Consider the following 20,750-nt stretch of genomic DNA (forward strand, 5'->3'; position numbering starts at 1 on the left):
CACAAAACCTTTTCAGGTGTCTTCGAGTTGAGCAAAACAATGCCTCCCGTAAAATCCGCTCTCCTGCCATATGTTCCCTATGGAACTGACCTAGGCAGGAGCGAGGGGTGAAAGGGAGTCAGGCGCCCCTTTTCCTGCTTGGCAGTGGAGCCCAGTTCCAGCTCCTCCTCCTCCTTTCATCTTCCCACACTCTCCAGCTCAAGCCTCACCTTGCCCGAACACCTTCCTTCGCTGTTATCCCTGCATTTCTGAGATACAAGAATGTGTTTTCCTGTCTCCGTACTAGACCGTGCAGTCCCTAGAGGGTAAGTTTTAGTCCTACTTTAACTTTGAACTCCCAGCATGTTCGTAATACACGGCACCCAAAAGGAAGTCAATGTAAGATGGATGGACAGGGACTGAACAAATACACTAGAACTCCCCACCCCCAGGCTTGCTCTACAAGCTGTTTTTCTAATACCAGGTAAGAGCCATGCTGAGCTACTGAAACCCTGTCTTGCTCAGGACTAGTACTAGGTGTTTTTGAGACAGTTGGTCAAAAATGGTAGAAGAAAGAGGAAGAGGGAATTGGTCTGGTAGCTGGGAAGATGTCTCTTAAAACAGGCCCAGATGACAATTGCTTGCACCTGTATGTCCCTGGCCTTGGTAGCAGGGCCTAGCCACCTAACCAATCTGTAGGAGAAGAGTTTCAAAGACCTAAAATCTAGTAGGGAAGAAGCTAATTGATGCAAATTTCAGTGTGGAAAAAAAAAAGAGAGAGGGGAAAGAGGGTGGAGAAAGGAAGGAAGTAAGTTCAGCCAGATGTACTTAAAGCATCTTCTCTCTCCAGCAGTTCAGAATGATAGGGGGCTTTTTTGCGGCAGGACTGCAGCGACACCTGGGCCCCCAGAGAGTGAGATGAGCACAAGTGAGGCAGGGCTTGAAAGGCTGGGCAGGGGGTGGCAAGGCAGCCGTTCAGGAAGGAGGCCGGGCTCCCATCTGGAGAGCCAAGGGGTTGGGGATGCTGAACAGATGGAGAGAAAGTTGCAGCTGGTGGAAATGCACTTTCATGTGTAAAGTTTGGTCCTTGGAGAATTGTGACTTCCAACTCGAAAGGCAACAGTGGGCAGGTGGCTCTGCTCCATGCTCCGCCTTTTCCCTCCATTGCCACCTAGACAACTCGACAGTGCCTGTGCCAGGACTCAGCCACCATGACTTCCGCCAGCATCCTTTTCAACAGGCAGAAGCTGGCATGGTGACACCTTGGCACAGTTAGGATGGCAGAGGACTGCAATGCTTCAGCAGCTGGAGGAGGCAGGGGAATAGGAGGAATTAATTCAGCCTCCCCTGGAGGGGACCAGGTAGACTGAGAAGAGACAGACAGATGGAGGGGGGAAATCAGGAGAAGTACACACACCTTCCAAAGCTGATCATGACATATGCACCAAGTCTCCACTCTGGTCTCGATAGAGCTGTGGCTGAAGCTGGGGCAGTGGGGAAATGGCAAAACAGCAGATTCTGAAGCTCTGGGTTCATTTTACCCCAACCTCCATGAATTTTTTTTTTTTTTTTGAGACGGAGTTTCGCTCGTTACCCAAGATGGAGTGCAATGGCGTGATCTCGGCTCACCGCAACCTCCGCCTCCTGAATTCAAGCAATTCTCCTGCCTCAGCCTCCCGAGTAGCTGGGATTACAGGCGTGTGCCCCCATGCCCAGCTAATTTTTTGTATTTTTAGTAGAGACGGGTTTTCACCATGTTGACCAGGATGGTCTCGATCTCTTGACCTCGTGATACACCCACCTCAGCCTCCCAAAGCACTGGGATTATAGGCGTGAGCCACTGCGCCCAGCCCATGAATATTTCTTTTTAGTTTGTTTTTGATTTTTAGTAGAGACAAGATCTAACTATGTTGTCTAGGCTGGTCTCAAACTCCTGAGCTCAAGTGATGCTACTGCCTCAGGCTCCCAGTGCTGGGATTACAGGTGTGAGCCACTGCACCCAGCTAAGAAAAAGACAGAACAGAACTTTGTTTTTTAATGAAACATTTGCCCATAGAAGCTTTAGGAGAGAAAGTGATTTTTACATTCTCTGGCTCTAATGGACAGCCACCCGTCCTCTAACGGGACCAGCTCCAATGGGACAAGCCTCACCCATCGAACAGAAGCAATTAGCACAATTCTGTGATCTCATAGAGTTCCTTCCTACAATGCTGAGGCCCTTGGGGGAATCACCCACTCAACCATGCTAACCGCACCTGAGAGAGGAGCAGCCTGGGTAATGAATGTCCGTCCAGCTCTGCCTCTTCCCTCCCTCTTCATTTACCATGGACTGTGCTCCAGCGCATGAAGAACAGAAACCACCAACTCTGTCTTGTTAAAATTCAAGTGCATTCTTTAGAATATGTGATTTTGCTTGATTTTGTTTTTTTAAAAAAGACTGGAACTCAGTCCCATATTCCTATTGAGTCCGTTTTCCCAAGAGATGTCACTGTCTGAGATAATAACTTAAATATTCTTGATGTGGAGGTAGTCTCTCTCTTCCTAGTGGGATGTCTTCTTGGCTCCTTTCCCAAACTTGGCATCAAGACCAAGACCTACGAAAAGGAAGAAAATGGGCTTAGCCTTATGGGGGGAAATGAAACCTACCAATGATTGTGGTGGGGTGGGGTAGTCACCCTTGGTTCTCCAAAATGGGAGCTTTAAATAAAATACATGTCAGAACACTGGGTTTTATGTAACTTCCTCAGAGATAAGAGAATGGCACCAGGATATCAGTTATTACAGATATATATATATATAAAAATACAGTAAGACTAAAAGAAATTTAAGAATCAAAAACTTCTAAGCAATGGCTGAATGTGGTGACTTATGCCTACAATTCCAGCACTTTGGGAGGCTGAGGCAGGAGGATCACTTGAGCCTAAGAGTTTGAGGCCAGCCTAGACAACACAACAAGACCCCACCTCCACAAAAACAAATTAGTCAGGTGTGGTGGTACATGCCTATAATCCCAGCTACTTGGGAGGCTGTGGTGGGAGAGTCACTTGAGTCCAGGAGTTCAAGGGTTGCAGTGAGCTATGATCGTGCCACTAAACTCCAGCCTGAGCAACAGAGGGAGACCCTCGGAAGGCTAGATTAGAAATAATGCTTCCTTTTCTCTTATTTTCCTTTGAGACAGGGTCTCACTCTGTCATCCAGGTGGAGTGCAGCGGTGTGATCACAGCTCACTGCAGCCTCCACCTTCTGGGCTCAAGCGATCCTCCCACCTCAGCCCCCTGAGTAGTGGGACCACAGGCATGCACCACCATGCCTAATTTTTGTATTTTTTGCAGAGATGGGGGGCGGGTCTCACCATGTTGCCCAGGCTGGTCTCAAACTCCTGAACTCAAACGATCCTCCTGCCTCAGCCTCCCAAAGTGCTGGGATTACAGGTGTTAGCCACCGCACCCAGCCTCTTTTCTCTTTTAAAAGTTTTCTCTGGGCTGGGCACAGTGGTTCACGCCTATAATCCCAGCACTTTGGGAGGCTGAGGCGGGTGGATAACCTGAGGTCGTAAGTTCAAGACCAGCCTGACCAACACGGAGAAACCCCATCTCTACTAAAAATACAAAATTAGCTGGGTGTGGTGGCACATGCCTGTAATCCCAGCTATTTGAGAGTTTGAAGCAGGAGGCAGAGGTTTCAGTGAGCCGAGATTGTGCCACTGCACTCCAGCCTGGGCAACAAGAGCGAAGCTCCATCTCAAAAAAAAAAAAAGTTTTCTCTAAATGATTTAAATAAATTTCAAAAATATACAAGTAAATTTTAGGAGAAAAAAATTCAGCTATCACTGTGTCTCTGTGTGGCCACTCACCCAGGAACACAAGCACGGTGCCCACCCACTGCATGGGGCTGATGGGATTGGCGAAGAGGATCACAGAGGCCAAAATTGTGAAGAACTTTCGCGTTGTAGTGATGATGGAGCAGGTCAGGGGACCAAAATACACAACCGTCATAAAGATAAAGCTCTAGAGAAAGATAAAGGTGAGGTCAGGTGGGTTCTTGGGTATCTGCCATTGGTCTAAAGTCTATAAACAGACCTCAGGGCTGATCTTGCCACCCTCTTCTTCCAGCCAGGCCAGTCTTTCTTAGGGAGCCAGCTGCCAGAGTGGGGAAGGCAAGCCATCCCCTTTCAAGCACTCACCTGACCCAGGGCACTGGTCAGGCCGAAGAGCAGGATGTTATAGATGATGGCAGGGTACCTTTCGGCAAAGCTCAAGAACTCCCAGAGCTCCCCAGTAAACAGGATTCCTGAGAAGAAAAGTAAAAAAGTATACAGCGCATCTTGTGTGCCCTTACCCATGGGTGTGCATGCACACACACATGCACACTCCTGCACATGGCCTCTTAAAGAACTGCAGAGGAGGAGAGACGTGGGAAAGTGTATGGTGTGGGTTTGTATCGTCTCATCATGCGTTCTTCTCATATTTTTCTCTGATTAGAGAAACTAGAGAATTTTGTGAGAAAGGCTTGAAAGCTAATGAGTTACTTCTACCAAAGTGATTAAAAGCAGAAATCCTCAGATGTTGTAGGGATGCTGACCCACACATCCTTAGCTTAAGGAAGCCCCTTGCATTAGTCCCCTCCAGCCATCAGCATCCTCCACCATTAACCCGTGTGCTGTACAAAAAATACTTTCTACATGTGCCCAAATTCGAAAAGTCAGGAAGCACCGATTTCAAAGCGATTATGTTTGAACTGTTTTCAGTGTACAGCTAAGTCTGTTTCCTGTGAGCACTACGTGTGTCTCATTTCCCTCACGAAAGGGAAAGTTCCCAGGTACCTCCCTGTGTTTTACTGCTGAGTGTCTTCCCGTGACACCTGACACAGGACTCTCCATTGTGCTAGTAAAAGTAGCAAACAAATCCTGCCGGTGCAGGTTTTTCCCGGAAGGTTTCCCAAGGGCTTGGAAAAAGGGTATCTTGGAACCAGTTCAGGCCCTCGGCCTGGGCAAAGTTAGCAACTATCAGCTAGAGGGACCAAGAGGATGAGGGCAGCCTGTCCTCTGGTGATACAGGGAAAGAACAGCAGAACTGGCTCTCACCCACTCCCAGCAGCAATGTCGACCAAAGGTTGATGTTCAGCATCATGTGGTTGGAGCCTGTTTGGTAATGAGCCCGCATGTGGTCCTGGGAAACACCTGTCAGTCCGTCCAGGGTTAGCGACAATAGCTGGGGAGGAAAGGGTGCAGCCTGCAGTGGAAAGGTCAACAGGGCCCCTTCCTAACCCAGGACACAGGATTCTCTCTCAGGCTCTTTGGAAAGTCACTGCCTTTAGAGTCCTCAGAACAAAACATTGCCATGTGGTCACAGGCGGGAGGGGGGGAGAGACCACGCTCACTCCCCCTCCCTGCCCAGGCACTGGACCGACAGGCTCACTGAGTCACATAGTGATTTTGTAATCAGAGCACAGCAGGAAGCTCAGTTCCCAACACACTGGGAGGGGAAAGCCAGTCCCAGCGGGTTAGCTTCCTAGCTTGGAGTCTAGTGCTCCAGAGACTGAATCCTGTGCTTAGGCTGCCTGGATTAGAAACCTGACCCCTCCACTTGTGCTTAGGCTGCCTGGATTAGAAACCTGACCCCTCCACTTAACTAGCCACGTGACCATGGGCAAGCGGGTTAACCTCTCTGTGCCTAGTTTCTTCATCTGTAAAATGGAGATAACACCACATATGAGATAATTGTTGTAAAAAATAGTCAATTAACATGTAAAACACTTGGAACAATGCCTAATGCATATACAACAGCTGCTCTCATATTATTTTAAACTCTGGCTTCCAGGGAAAGCCACAGTAAGAGACATTTACTCCTTCCCTCTTTGCTCTCAGGTCTCTGTGACCTCATACCAGGATTCAGACACAACCCTCAGAGTTATCGCTTCTCCAGAATGAGAGCTGAGCTGCAGTTAAATATTTCAGGTTTCCCACTATGGCCTCAACAGAGCCAGGGGCCTGCAGCAAAGATCAGATATGGGGACAAGGAGTACCACAACTTCCCTTGACACCTAACTGGCCTTCTCCCTGCCTAGATGGGGCTATCCTTTGGTTAAGTTTGCTGGAAAAGGCTGCCTTCCCTAACAGGATCTCATACCAGGAGTAGCTCTCCATAGCCAACTATGTGTTCTTCTATCCCAACAACTTTCTTGGGTTTGTACATGAAAAGGGCCACTCCAGCCACAATTAGCAGCACACACAGGTACTTGGCCAGTGGGTACTTCTTCTTCAAGAGGGTCACCCCAAGGAGCATGACTACAGGGAAAAAACAGAGTGGAAAATTCAGGCATCCATAAGGCATCGATGACCCCAATACCCTCCCCGTCCCAGGAACCAAGAAAAGACTCAGGGAGAAAAGAATGACTGAGAAGGAAGGCTTAGAGAGGACAAAAGGAGGGTGCCAGGCTGGCACCTAGATAAAGATTGAGCAACAGGGTTAAGTATAAGACAGGGAAGACGTAGAGAACAAAGGTTAAAAATCCAGGAAGGGACAGGGCAAGGGTGGGGAACAGTGGAGAAGGAAAATAAGTTGAGACAAAGAAACTGATGATCAAAATGGGAATTAGGCTGTCGAAGGACAGTGTAAACACACGCAACATGGAAATGGCTGACCAAGTGAAGCAGGCTAGGTCAGCCTTTAGCTCCCGTTAAGGATTACCAGCCTATGAACATCACAGGAAGTGACACAGATGACAGGATGGGCAGCGGGGAGAGGTGGCAGAAAGTCCCTGGAGACAGCCAGGATGAGATGATGAAGCTGAGAGGGACACAGAGTTCTAGCAGAGAAAGAGAGAGCTTACTATAGGAAGAGTTAGAAGAGGAAGACCATCTTCTTTGCTTACCTGGGATTGGCTTGCAGGATTTACCAAGGACCTGAAATTAAATCCAGCAAATAATTTCTGAGCATCTGTGATGTGTCAGGTACTATGCTAGGTACCACGCTGATTAAGATGAGTAAGCACAGGGCCTGTACCAGAGACCTCAGCCTCAGAAAGCAGCCGTATCATGGTCCAACCCACCACCGCTAAACCCAAGTTCTGTGGTCCTATACACTCCGAATTTCTCAAACATTCTTACAGGACTGTTATTTATTTGATAACTCACAGACCTGAGGGAAGAACCCTTAGTCCTTTCCAAATGATTTCTGAGCCAACCGTCATCACACCCTGAGGTTTCACCTGAGTTGGGTAGTTGACAAACTGTAGTGCTGAGTTGCTGGAGACCATGGCACCCAGATAGGAGATAGAACAGGCAGCATAGAGCCAGCTCCGAGTACGATCCACCCTGGCAGTGTCAAAAAACTGGATCACTGGGAGAAGACAAAAAAGAAAAAGAAAAAAAAAAAAAACAAGAGAAACCTGGTGGGGCTAGGATGGACCACTAAGCAAAGCTGAAGCCACATGAAAGGAATTTGCCTGTCAAATAAGACACAGCTATTTCCGTCCTCTTACACTGGGAAATCTCTGAAAATTATTCATCTTTCCAATTCTACCTAAGCCTAACAAAAGAACACATGCAGGGTGGAGGTGGGGGCCTCATTCAGTTCAAGGGACCAGTCAGCCCTGCTGCTAGTCCCCAGGGAACAAAGAGAGAATTGCTCAAAGAATGCTTGAAGCTGATACACAAAAGAATCTCAAAGGGAAAGAAAAAAATGTTTTAAGTATTTTCAATGGAGATTTGGAATACAGAAGACTGATTCTCTGAATACTTCTAACTCAGAAGTTGGTAAAAATTGGGGAAATAATATTTTACTCCACTTCAAAGTCATTAGTTTTACAGACTTCACAAAGAGGCTGTGTAAGTACTAAATGGGTGGAGATCATGAGTTAGCCTTTAAGGTTAAATCAATGCTTAATGCCCAGGATACTGAAGGGGCTTGGGGTGGTGGGATACCCAACAAATTACTATCTAGTTACTCACAGATCTTGGCAAACACGGCATTAATCACACATTGAATGAAGACCAAAGTTAAGGCAAAGGTGAACGTCTCCTGCTTGGCTCCCTCCCCATACTTTCCTCTTGTTCTAGAAATGAAATGCATGAGAAAAGAGAGGAGAAATTAGTAGATTTCACTCACTGTCATCTAATATATCGAGAGCCATTAAAAACTTTAAAATTATCTTGCCGCTCTGGATTTAGGGAGAGTCTGTAAGGACCATTAGGTTCATCTGCAAAAGGGGCTGATTTTACCAGATCTAGAAACTAGACACCCCAGCCTACTGATTCCATAGCCTACGGAAAGAATATCCGAAAAAGACGGAGAGGAAACATGGAAAACGAGATAGTGAAATCGGGTACCCCAGGCAGGAAGGAGAGGTATTTGGGCTATGGCTGCAAGGCCGAAGGCGAATAGGTTGTTTGCAAGTATCTGGGAGTACCAAAAAGGGGCCGACTCGGGTCCTGTTTGCGGGGTAGAAGTCTTAGCCCATAAAACGCTGTCCCTTAGAACCAAGCGGGGGAAAAACAGCTAAGAAAATGACCAAGTCTGGAGAATCTAGAAGATAACTCTGGAGTTCGGGAATTCTGGGTAGGCTCAGCCGTAGCTGCAAAAGTAGCGGGGTACTAGAGGGGCGACAGCCGGGCGGAAGAACAAGAGGAAAGAACGAGACCGCTGTCACAGGCTGGGGAGAGAATGTCGGCCCGCCCCGGGGGTCGCTCACATCTTTTCCTGCAGGATCCCATAATAAAAATAGCAGACAAAGACACCCAGGAAGCAGAGCGGCAGGCGCAGCCGGTCGGGCACCAGAGAGCTGCTAGAGGCCATGAGACGCCCGGAGGAGCCGACTGGAGACCCGCTCACAACCTGCAGCGGCAGCAGCGGCGGCGGAGGCGACAGCTCCAGCCGGACATCGCCGACCGGCGGCGGGGGCCTCATAGGAGCTGCATGCGACCGCCGTCTAGCAGGGCCCTGCAGTCACTACCAGAACTGCCAGCTCAGGGCTGCCGAGGGGGAAACGCCTCAGAAAGCAGCAACCACTTCCTAGGAAAGAAAACCAGCCCTAGGACCTTAACTCCATCCCTGAAGGCCAGGGGAATCGGCTGCCTCGAGATTAATGCCTCGCCCTGGAGATTTTTTTCCCAATCAGGCAACGCTGAGGACAACTGCGATCCAGAGCACCACTGGGTGCCCTAGGAGCTACCAGGGCGTAGAATAATGACGCATAAGGATGTGGAGGCCACCAATTGGCTGCGCTATGCGAAGACGGGCAGGTGGGCGGGGAAGGAGGAGGTGCGGCAGGCAGAGCAAATCCAATAGTCCTTTCCGCGGCGGGCGACCAGGCTTCTGGTGGGTCCTAATGCCAAAATCTCTTACTGGAGCCTCAGCGCCCTCTAGCTGCTGCCCAGCGTCAGCGACTTTACCTGCTCATTACTGGGCACATCACTAGGCTTCCAAGCAGGAGCCGTACGGGAAGTCTTGGCTTGGTCACTTAAAGGCGGGGTAACCTACCCGTCTCACCAAAGTTCTGAGCCAGAGTTTTCCAGGTCTGGAAACTAGGGATAATTAGTAATAACCGTGTTGTCGCCTCTTGACTGTTCTGAGGGGCAAATGAGCTGAAGTTGGTGAAAGTGTTTTGTAAACTGTAAAGTATGCTGTGCAAGTTTAAGGTGTTATTAGTCATCACTCTTTCTCAGCCCTGATCTTATTTCCTCACATTGAGGGGTGGAAATGGAAGCCTATTGAAGTCGGTTTTCTTCCAAGTCTTAAGAACTCACCAACAATGGCGTAAACCCTTCGGCCACACTCCTGAATATTTCCCAGTGATGAGCTCCTCGTTGGACCCCTTCCTCATGCAAGTGTTGGGTCTCCACCTGCTGGCACGAATTGCCAGGGCAAGACTGACCTCAGATCTTCCCACTGCTACCTCCAACCCCCTACTTAGTAATTGGCCCAAATCTCTGGCCACCAGGTGGACTCTGGGCCTTCTCTTCTAGCAGCCTGCTCTTTTGGCACAGCCTCAGCCAAAGGAAGGAAATACTGGGCAGCACCACACCCATCACTCTGTGCCTGACTCACTAAGGCTTTGCGGGGGAGCCAGAAGTCTTTTAGAGGGAGGGGTAAGGGATAGAAGATGGGGTCTGTCCCCAGCCCACTGTCTCCTGGATATTAGTGGCGTGGGAATCCCCATACATTTGCTCTCTTGCTCAGTAGCTTACTCTACTGGCTTAGCCCGCGAAGCCAGGGCACCAAATAACTGGGAGGAGAGACCTACCAGCTCTACCTCTTTACCAGCTGGGACCTCAAAAAATTCCCTTGTCCTCTGAATCAACTTTCCTCACGTGAAATTAATGGGAATGTAATAACAAGCAAGACAGCGCTATGGTTAGAACATGGGCACTGGATTCAAATGATCGTTTCCAATCCTAGCTCCCCCACTTCATATCTGTGTCTTTTGGGGAAAGTTATTCAATCTATTTGTCCTTCCCTGATTATCCAGTGGGACTTACCATATTTCTCTTACTGGGTGGTTGTCATATTTTGATAACATTTTATATAAAGCACTTAACATGGTAGTTTGTTCTTACCAGCTCAATTAATGAACTCCTCATTATGAGCCCAATTAATGAGCCCCTCCACATGAATGGTGGTTGGGATAGCCGGTTTAGGAGTTTGTTGTCCGGTCTTATGTAGATACAACTGTACTTATTATGACTGCCCTTGGGGTAGTCAACTTTCACCCATATAATGGGGATGTGTCTTTTGCGAAAATGCTTTGGAAATTCCAAAGTACCATCGGAATATTGAGATGGTTATTCCTATTTTCCACCAAAGCCTAAGAGCTCTTACAGGTGCAGCATTATAAAGGCTGTGAAAGGATAAGAAGAGTATTTTTGCATAGTTTCTTTGTTCCCTTCAAGCTGCACACTATGTTGTGGGTACTCCCTGAGATGAGCCAAAGCTTCCCCAAAACTGTCAAGAGATCCAACCAGTGCAAGGAACACCCACAATGTCAAACTGTCTTCCCTTGGTCACCTGCTTTTCCTCTTTGAAATCCATTCTCCTTAGGGAGGTTTTTCAGACTCACACTAGAATGGGTAACTTCCCCAATGACTCCCTCACCCCACCTCTAGAATAAACTATACTCTTCATTCTGGACAGTCTTTTCATGGGTCTGTTTATATGTCCATGTAAAGTATGCAAGCATGGTGTCCAGAGGGAACTCTGTGCAGCCATAACAACACCCAGATGTGGAAACTGATGCTCCTTCTCTTGAAGACAAAGATGAAATGATCAATACTCAATCTCCACCCCATCCCTCCTTCCCCAAATATTTAACAGAACTTCAAGCTGCTGGGAATATTTATTTATTTATTTGGTCTATAATACCAAGATCTGCAAAAAACAACCTCTAAACACAAGATAAGAAAACTTGAACATTAACATTCTTCAATTTTGTGTAAGCTCTGCAGTACGGAAAATATACAAACTTCAAACAGCTGCAAAAATAGTGTCTTTGGGAGAAAATAGAGTTTCTACATCGATACAAGAAAAATAGGCATTTTTCTAATCCAATCCAGCCCTGGGGTGGGCCGAGAGTATTGAGCCGCCATTTGCCACCTGGAGGAATGCCAGCTCTCCTCCCCACTACCCACCTGGGGCTGGGCGGGCTGGGCTGCTACTTAAGACAATCTTTAGTCAAGGTGAAAGCGAGATGAAAATGTCACTTGGGAAAACACTTGTTTCCTCCCTCCGCCAGCAGCTGAATTGGTCAAGTGTTAGGGCCCTTTAGGGCTGCTTTGGTCAGCTCCTCCAGTGAGAGGGAGGCGTGGAGATAGGGCTGAGAGGGTGGGGAATCTATCTTCTGGTCTCCTCTTGTGTGACTGTGGAGGAGAGGGAAGGAAATCGGTGGCATCCTGTCTCCTTCATTCATGGCCAGCTTGCTCTGTGACAAAAATAAGGGCCTCCTATACAGTCATTTGGACTGACACCCAGGGGTGGGGGACTCAAGACCTTCTGGGTGAGGGATGTGGCAGGTACACAGGTGTGAGTTGTGAGCTGCCCAGCTGCTAGTGGAGAAGGCAGACCCCCTCACATTCAGAGGGGCCGGTGCCCATCAAAAAGAGGACCCAGGGCTTTGACACAATAAGTGAAAGTGCTCGAAGGCCGAGAGGGAAGGGCCCCTCCATACCCCATCCAGGGGACCTGGGGAGGGACCTGCCACCAAGGCACTGGTCTCTATGGTAAAGTGGGGCAGGGGTGGGACCCTCAGACCATCAGGGAGCTCTGGAAAAGCACAGGCTCTTCTGATGGTGGGGTGCGCTGCCATGGCTCGAAGGGCAGTGGGGAGGTCTTGGAGGCCTCTGGATCCTTCCGAGGTGGTGGCCTGGGGCTGGCCGGGGGAAGGGGAGACCCCGGGTTTGAGGGGCAGTTACGGAAGATGAAGCCCATGCCGGGGAAGAGGGGCTTCATCAGACTGACGGGGCAGAAGGCTGAGCCAGTTGGATTGAAATGGACTTTGTTCTTGTCAGGACAGGAAGTCAGGAAGGCCAGGTCGGGACCTGGGGACCTGGAGGATGAAGAGAGACACACAGACATACATGTACACACACACAAAAAAGGATTTCATCAGTGAATGGTGTTTCGGGGACAGACCACAAGCCTGAAAGCAGAGATCAAGGCCAAGTGACTTTTTTTTTTTTTTTTTTTGAGACTGAGTCTCGCTCTGTTGCCAGGCTGGAGTTCAGTGGCAGGATCTCAGCTCACTGCAACCTCTGCCTCCTGGGTTCAAGCGATTCTCCTGCCCCAGCCTCCAAAGTAGCTGAGACTACAGGCAGGTGCCACCATGTCTGACTAATTTTTGTGTTTTTAGTAAAGACAGGGTTTCAACATGTTGGCTAGGATGGTCTCGATCTCTTGACCTCATGATCCCCCACCTCAGCCTCCCAAAGTGCTGGGATTACAGGCATGAGGCACTGCACCCGGCCTTTCTAAGACTTTTTATAGCTGGAAGCAGGGTTTCTCAGCCTCGGCACCACTGACATTTTGGGCTGGATAATTCTTTGTTGTGGGGTGGGGTTGGGGGCACTGTCCTGTGCATTGTAAGAGGCCTCTACTCACTCGACACCAGTTGTACCACGATCCCTCCTCTCTAGCTGTGACAACTAAAAATGTCTCTTGATATTGCCAAATGTTCCCCAGTTGAAATCTACTGGCCTAAAGAATCTGATTATTGGGCACATTTGAAAGGTATGGGATTTTTTGTTGTTTTGTTTTTGAGACAGAGTCTCCCTCTGTGGCCCAGGCTGGAGTGCAATGTGGCAGGACCCCGGGTCATTGCAGCCTCGACCTCCCAGGCTCAAGCAATCCTCCAGCCTCAGCCTCCTGAGTAGCTGGGACTACAGGCATGCACCACCACGCCCAGCTAATTGCTTTATTTTTATTTTGTAGAGAAGGAGTCTTCGTATGCTGCTCAGGCTGGTCTCCAGAAAGGTGTGATTTTCAAAACTTTGGGAGGAAAGGATGGCAACAACTGTGAAAAAGGCAGCTAGATCCTATCAGAAGATCTGGGTTCTAACTCACCATGTGGTCCTTGCCATATCTGTTTCACCCTCTTTTTGAATTTTAATTTTTTGAGCTACTTTAGAGACAGGGTCTTGCTCTCTCACCCAGGCTGGAGCATAGTGGTGTGATCATAGCTCACTGCAGCCTCAAACTCTTAGGCTCAAGTAATACTCCTGCCTCACATTCCCAAGTAGCTGGGATTACAGATGCCTGCCACCATTCTAGGCTTTTTTTTTTTTTTTTTTTTTTTGGTAGAGATGGGGGTCTCACTATGTTGCCCAGGCTGGTCTTGAAATCCTGGGCTCAAGTGATCCTCCTGTCTTGGCCTCCCAGAGCACTGGGATGACAGGCATGAGCCACTGCACCCAGCCTGCCTCACCTTTATAGTGTGGGAAGAATCATCCGTCCCCTTCTGATTGTTTAGGAAGATGGAAGGATAAAAGGTCAGGTCAGAGAGTTCCTGAGTAAGGGATAGCCATGATTCCAAGCCTAAAGGGTGAAACAGCCCTAAGAAGCTGACGGTTTGAGGATCCCTTTAAGAGAGGCAGTGGGCCGGGGTGGAGAATGGGCAAGTGAGAGAAGAGAGAGGTGTGTGCATGTACCCCTGATGTCAGGTGATACACCCACCTCAACTTCCCAAAGTGCTGGGATTATAGACATGAGCCACTGTGCCTGGCCCACCACCTCTCTTAAAGGGTTAATGCAGTAGCTGGGTGCAGTAGCTCATGCCTGTAATCCCAGCATTTTGGGAGGCTGAGGTGGGCTGATCACCTGAGGTGAGGAGTTTGAGACCAGCCTGGCCAACATAATGAGATCCCCGTATCTACTAAAAATATAAAAATTAGCCGGGCGTGGTGGTGGGTGCATGTAATCCCAGCTACTCAGGAGGCTGAGGCAGGAGAATCACTTGAACCTGGGAGGTGGAGGTTGCAGTGAGCTAAGATTGGGTCATTGCACTTCTACCTGGGTGACGGAGTAAGATTCTGTCTCAAAAAAAAAAGGGTTAATGCAGAGGCGGGAAGCTGGATAAGCTGACTTTAAGGCCTCTTCTGGCACTGAGTCTATGAAAAAATCAAGAGACGCTACAGCTTAATTTCCACCTGCATTTCCAGGTTGTAATTACTCCACTATAATGTAGATTGAGGAAGGGTACAAAAGCCTAGGGTCTGCTTAAGCTAAGAGATCTGGCCTCTTCCCTCCACAGCTTCTCAGAGGACCTAGGAGTCTTGAAGGGATACCAGGCAACAACAGTAACAGTAACAAAACCTCTAGTGGCAATGGTTGTCTCTGGAACTCCTTCTGTGGCTTCTGTATGTACCTTTGGCTGCCAGCATGGGTTGTCTGTCCCTTATTTGAGATACAAATGGTGCTCTCAGTGACCCAAACCCCATCCCAGCTACGTGACTCCCACGCCATGACTAAACTTCCTGACTGCCACTGCAACCCCAACTTCCAGTGTGAATCTGCCCTGGTGAATATTAAGCTGGAAGCAGGAAATGAAGTGAGCTTTTTGATGCCTGCTAATGGTGACAGGGGCATCTGAAAAGGTTGGCTCTCAATTCTTTCTGTTAATGGGAGGGAAGTGTAAAGAAATCAACAGAAGAATGGCTTCTGAATGATCCAATCTGGTTTGGAAATTTCCATAGTCCTTACTTGCAAGAACTGGAAATTTCTGTCTGGGAGTTCATGACACTTGAATCATTACAGCCACAGGGTGAAGACTTGACTCTGAAGCTTAAACTGTTAAGCTGTCTAGGCCCCCCCATTCTACTCCAGTGGGGCTGAAACACTTCTAATCTCTGACTGAAAAGAAATACTAGTATGTTCTCTCCACACCCCCGATCTCTCTCTCTTTCTGATTATGGTCTAGCAAATTCTCACACCTTCCCCGGAGATGGAAAAAAATAGAAGAAACAAAGGGCTTAGGTTTCAGATACATTTTCTTTTCAGCTACTGCTGCGCTTGTGGCTGGCATGTGGGCAGAGAGCAGGTTTCTATGGAGATAATGATAAGCAAAGATTTAAGTGCTCAGAGTAGGTAATGTCAACACTTTTGATCATGGAAAGCTGGCAATACTGATCATCTAATGCTGACAACAACTCTGTGACAAAGAGTCCGAGACTGAAGAAAGGCCTGCAGGTGGGAGAATGTAGGCCCACCCTCCATCATCATCCTGCCGTCCCCTCACACCCTGTCCGCTGGGTGTACTCACGTGGCTTCTTCAAACACACGCACTCTTTCACAGCCTTCTGGGGGTTCCCGTTTGAAGACATAGCTATGATTAGGCCGAGGGGAGGCAGCAAAGGCAAGGACTGGAGACGGGCTGCCATCTTCAAGGAAGGCTGGGTGGCCTGGAGAGGAGGCTGTGAACAGAGCAAGGCTGAGTCGAGTGGAGATGAAGGGAAGGCCTCCACTTTTCTGGCTCCAGGACTTAGGTGTAAAGTGGCAAGGCTGGGGATGCATGGCAAGGAAGAGGGTAGTGGGTGTGCTTATCTAGTGTGATTATACTCTACCTTAAAAACCTTTAAGGCAGCTTACACAAATACACAGTGTATAACAGAACAGAAAAATGGAGTTGAATGATGGAAAGTTAAGATCTCATACCAATTCTGTATTCCCAGGAGGTAGACCCGGACCGGAAGTCCAAATCTCAGTCCTGAAGGAATTCTAACTGCGTCTCTCTCTGCCTTCTTCCAAGACTGCACCACCCTCCCTGCCAACATACCACAGCTTCTTCCTGTCCACAGTCTTGAAAGTCTATCCTTTCTTCCAAGAAGAGCTCTTCTCTAACTCAGAGAAGCAATCTTTACTCAACCCCACTTGTAGGATAAAATTCCTCTCCCTTTCCACATAGCGAATGTACTTTGCCTAGGTTGCAAATATTGACTTTATCTGTATTTATCTCAGATTTATTCCTCCTTACTCTATGCTCTATTTACCCATGTGTACTGTTAGATCATGCCCTTGACCAGCCTACCTCATGGGGTTGCTGTGACAATCAAATCAGACAACATAGGCACAGGGCTGTACAATGTAAGGATCATCACTAGGAGGTAGGAATTGTATTTCATTCTCTCAGCGAAGTAGCTAGGGCATTGTGGAAAGTAGAGATTTGGAGTAAAAAAAATTTGGGTTTTGGTCTGGGTCAAACTATGCAACCCTGAGCGAGTGACCACATTCTCTTACTTTGTATCACTCACGGCCACTTTGAAACCATTGCTGGGAATGAGTACAGTGGACACCTGAACAAAGACTCACTGCTTTCCCCTACAGCTTGGCATGGGATTGCTTCTTTGGATCCCAGTGAGGGTTAAATAGAAGTATAAGTGCAGAGACTTTATAAATTATCCGTCAGAATGGGATGTATGGGACCATTATTATCATTGGTATAATGTGCAGAAGAAAGATAACTCATTAAGATATGCTAGTAGGGTACTGAGAATGCTGGGCCTGAATTGACTAGAAGTGGAAAGGGAGTGGAGCCACTCGTGCGCCCTGGAGTCAGCGCTGCTGCCTCAGCCTCCACAGCTTACCTTTGTCATTGGGGGTGGATGCCAGCTCCTCAGCGGCACCCCGGTGTTCCTCATGACTGGCTGGGCCACAAGGCTGGGGGGATGCCAAGGACATGGAAGGAGAGCTGGCAAGTTTGCCAGGCTCCAGGAGGAGGAGGGGATGATCACAGTTGCCACTCTGGGGAGGAGCTGGGGCCCGATGCCCATCAGGAATCTCAAGGATCTGACAGGGAAGGATGGTAAAGACTCTCAACCCTGGGTATTTCAGGCCTGCAGCAGCACAGTGACCCCGAGGGTACTCCCCTTGCTGCTGGCATCCTCTGCCCATAACATATACGCACAGAACACCGTTTCCTCTATTTATTTCCCTGGCCACCCCTCAGTCTAGAAGAAACTCCCTCCTGTTTCTCCCATAGCACTTTGCTCTTATCCCTAATAGCACCTGCAGTCCAATGTATCATTACATATCATCTGTAGGGCTTGATCGATGTGTTACCCCCACGAGACTATAAGCCTCATGAGGGCAGGGACCTTCTGTGCCCTGGGCTCTAGGAACAGAGATGATAATGTATGCTGGAGGGCACAATAGCAGCAAACCACCAGGAGTCTCTAAGTGCTATAACCATTGTGGAACACATGTGCTGATGATCAGCATGTATTACATACCTCCTCACCCCGCTTTAAAATCACTCAATGGTGCTTGAACCTGCAGGTCACCAAATTGTGTGCATGTGCTTGGGTATATGTAAAATCCTGCATATATGCAAATTAAAAATCAACTCATAGGTAAATCATAAACTGAGAAGTGTACCTATTAGAATTATATTAATACTGGCCAACTAGCATTCCCCAATTGCACTGTGTCAGTATAAAAATGTGCCTGAGGCTTCAGCAAAGGTAGCACACATTCTGCCTGGGAGTGGAGTCGGGGGAGAAGGCTGTGTAGGAACAGCTGGGCATGAGGAAGCACACATGTCACCAGGTAGAGATGGAGAAGGGGCAGGGAGCAGCAGGAACTGAGGCGCCCATGCCAGTGCTGAGCACACGGGGAACAGTGAGAACGGGCAGTCTGGCTGAAGATGACCCCTGCCTGTTCCTTCCAGCTGGGGAGACTTCTCTCTGCCAATCCTTGCCCATTCTCTTTCTACTCACCACCACAAAGCCTGCCCTAGTGACACGGGTAAGGCCATTTGAGACTAATAAACTCCATTTGCATTCCTTTTGCAGGCAGGTGTTTGTATGCTGCTATTTGTGTAGCCCTAGCCTGTGAGGCCCCAGAGAGCAGGACTCCCAGTTCCCCGAGTGAGGCACGGAGCGTGGGTGCACTCGGTGCAGCCGCTACTCACCCTCAGCAGCTCCTCTTCTCCCTGCTCCTTCACAAATACCTCCTCCAGCTCTTGGTTGAGCCCTTCCAGGCTCCTGTGCAGGCAGGGGCTGAGTCGTAAGACAGGGGACCCTGAGGGGAAGCTGGGAGGGGATGCCTGAGGAGGAGGCAAATGATGAAATCACACACGGCCCCACCAAGCCTAGACAGTCATTCGTTCTGACCAGGGGTAGTGGTTATGTCTACACAACAGAATTGAGTGAATGAAGGGTGATTTGGGGACAGTTACAGATTGCAACAGGTCCATTCAGTGCAGTTTTCTCCAGAAGTTTGAGCTCTGCAAAGTCTACAGTGTGCTGTAGAGTCATTGCATCAATTGTAAGGGGATGGGGATGGAAGAAAGGGAGATTCAGAACTGCAAGAAGCCCTTCCAATATCACACAGCAAGGCTAAGTTTGGACTAAAACTTCACAAAGCATGCAATGTGGTGGGGGGTCGGTAGCTGCAAGACCCAGGAAACCTCTGCCCGCACATGGGGGCCTGCACGGAGGAGAATAAAGAGGAGAGGGCTGGGGGAGGAAACATACCCTCAGTGCTCCCCGCACGGCGTGGTCCCCTGGGAGTGGGGACCCTCGCTCCTTCTCTTTCCCACCACGGCTCAGCTTTGTCCTCTGCAGTTGTTGCTTCAGCTTGGTAATCTAGCAGCCCAGAGAGAGGAAGGGAGAGGCGGATTAAGGTAAGCCAAAGTGCACTGGGTCTTCCAAGGAGGGGCTCCTGTCAGAGGCCCATGAAGATACACACAAGGAGGATGGAAGTTAATCTTCCATCTCAGAATAGCTCAGTGGTGTGAAAACCGTGATGATCTGTTCCTCAGACGAGTTGGACACCTCACTTAACTAGACGGACTGGATTCCAAAAAATTCAAACTACACAACATGGAAACCATTTTGTCTTTTACAGATTCCAAAGGCATGGACCACCCCTCTATTAATAGCAATGGAAGATGATGTTTCTGAATGCCAAGGGCAGTTCACTCCTCACAGTACATTCACAACTATCTCAAAGGCCCTGAGACCAGGAAGGATGGGAATATTCTCCCGTTTAAAGTAGACTACACTAGGAACAGGGATAGATGCCCAAGAAGGGAATATTGGATTTCATCTTAACTTTTAAATCCTGAGACTCTTACAGATTATCATCGACAATTTTGAATATTATCCCATCACATGTGCAATTCTGGATCTTCTTGCCCTTGGCTGGAAAATGCTCAGGGGATGAAGAGCTATTTAAATATGAGCCTAAATTAAATGGAATTCAGAGAGTCGATCTGCTGCCCACAGCCATAAAATTTATGACTAGAGCCAAGAAGAAAGTGCTCTCCAATTTGCTATTGTGGGTCACCCAGACCACGTCTTCTCATCCTTAGCATGAATAACTTGCTTACTCTGACAACTGAAAAATTTGAATATTTTTTATTTCCCCCTTTTCTTAAGCTCTCAGTGTATTCACTTCATATTTTCTCATTGTTCTCAGCAACAGAGGGCAGAAGCAACTTCCTCTTGTAAAGGGGTAGAGAGTGAGTCCTAGCGAGTTGACCCTCTCAGGAGCGGCCACACAGCATGTCAGGAGGAGCTGATGGGGTGCCCTGGAATATTCCGGCCTACGGCTTTCTCCCCTTAATCTCAGTGACTTGAGCACTCCTGATGGAGAGGGAGGGCCAGGAATGTGTTTAGGAACATTTCATTATTTTTCCCTTCTTTTAAAAATAAGGCTAGGGCCGGGCGTGGTGGCTCATGCCTGTAATCCCAGCACTTTGGGAGGCCGAGGTGGGTGGATCGCCTGAGGTCAGGAGCTCGAGACCAGCCTGACCAACATGGTGAAACTCTGTCTCTACTTAAAAAATACAAAAATTAGCTGAGCGTGGTGGCATGTGCCTGTAATCTCAGCTACTTGAAAGTCTAACGCAGAAGAATCACTTCAACCGGGGAGGCAGAGGTTGCAATGAGCTGAGATTGCGCCATTGGACTCCAGCCTGGCCAACAGAGTGAGACTCCATCTCAAAAAAAAAAAAAAAAAAAAAACCTAGATGAATACTTAAGAAGTAAAGGAGGTTGGGGGCTCCTAATTCCCAGGAACTCCCTCCCTGTCTTCCTCCACTCTGAGCTGCTTATCTGGATCCGACCCCAAAGTAAAATGAGGACAATGGTGGCTCCAGCCCTGTGCTTGCTGCTGAAAGACACCAGCAGCCTCTGGCCAAGCCGCTTCCTAGCAGGAGGGTCTGGGGTCCTAAGACCTGGCCACCTGCAGGCTGGGGTCAGCTAGAAAGGAGCCATCTCATCAGGAAAAAGGCAGGTCAAGACAGGAGAGGTGAGCAGTATGCCTCCATTGTGGAGCAGACACATC

General features: G+C 48.6%; 2 protein-coding genes across 4 annotated transcripts in view; both read right to left on the reverse strand.

Annotated features, from left to right (window-relative positions):
- Positions 1 to 1,990: 1,990 nt before the first annotated feature.
- SLC35B1 (solute carrier family 35 member B1) lies at positions 1,991 to 8,905 on the reverse strand. Of its 2 annotated transcripts, none has more exons than XM_012463487.3 (9): positions 8,671 to 8,905; positions 7,931 to 8,034; positions 7,189 to 7,319; positions 6,853 to 6,883; positions 6,108 to 6,265; positions 5,063 to 5,189; positions 4,163 to 4,269; positions 3,833 to 3,986; positions 1,991 to 2,573 (listed from the first exon to the last, which is right to left on the reverse strand). In XM_012463487.3, exons 1-9 carry the CDS (start codon positions 8,883 to 8,885, stop codon positions 2,521 to 2,523), a joined length of 1,080 nt encoding a protein of 359 aa, XP_012318910.2. In that variant the 5' UTR covers positions 8,886 to 8,905; the 3' UTR covers positions 1,991 to 2,520. The 2 variants fall into 2 exon arrangements, with proteins under 2 accessions (XP_012318910.2, XP_012318909.2); XM_012463486.3 differs by having other exon boundaries at positions 5,063 to 5,210; positions 8,671 to 8,839.
- Positions 8,906 to 11,304: 2,399 nt separating this feature from the next.
- Positions 11,305 to 20,750, reverse strand: part of FAM117A (family with sequence similarity 117 member A) — a 58,229-nt gene continuing 48,783 nt past the window's right edge. For both annotated transcript variants that reach the window (XM_064367514.1, XM_012463490.3), the window contains 5 exons: positions 18,935 to 19,045; positions 18,370 to 18,504; positions 17,045 to 17,246; positions 15,724 to 15,874; positions 11,305 to 12,516 (listed from right to left, as the gene is read on the reverse strand). In XM_064367514.1, the coding sequence (XP_064223584.1) occupies positions 12,216 to 12,516; positions 15,724 to 15,874; positions 17,045 to 17,138 (546 nt within the window). In that variant the 5' untranslated portion in view covers positions 17,139 to 17,246; positions 18,370 to 18,504; positions 18,935 to 19,045 and the 3' untranslated portion in view covers positions 11,305 to 12,215. The remainder of the gene's footprint in view (positions 12,517 to 15,723; positions 15,875 to 17,044; positions 17,247 to 18,369; positions 18,505 to 18,934; positions 19,046 to 20,750) is intronic.

Source organism: Aotus nancymaae, unplaced genomic scaffold (genome assembly GCF_030222135.1).
Source record: "Aotus nancymaae isolate 86718 unplaced genomic scaffold, 86718_ANA_hifiasm-v0.15.2.pri h1tg000072l, whole genome shotgun sequence".
In the NCBI taxonomy this organism is placed as follows: domain Eukaryota; kingdom Metazoa; phylum Chordata; class Mammalia; order Primates; family Aotidae; genus Aotus; species Aotus nancymaae.

Bases quoted from the DNA above. Each gene is read 5' to 3' on its own strand.
- SLC35B1 (XM_012463487.3), bottom strand. From the start codon at position 8,885: ATGAGGCCCCCGCCGCCGGTCGGCGATGTCCGGCTGGAGCTGTCGCCT. The intron at 6,884-7,188 runs GTGAAACCTCAG...ATTTAATTTCAG, and splicing joins TTGTCAACTACCCAACTCAG to GTCCTTGGTAAATCCTGCAA. The intron at 5,190-6,107 runs GTATGAGATCCT...TTTCCTCCCCAG, and splicing joins GCTATGGAGAGCTACTCCTG to CTATTGTCGCTAACCCTGGA.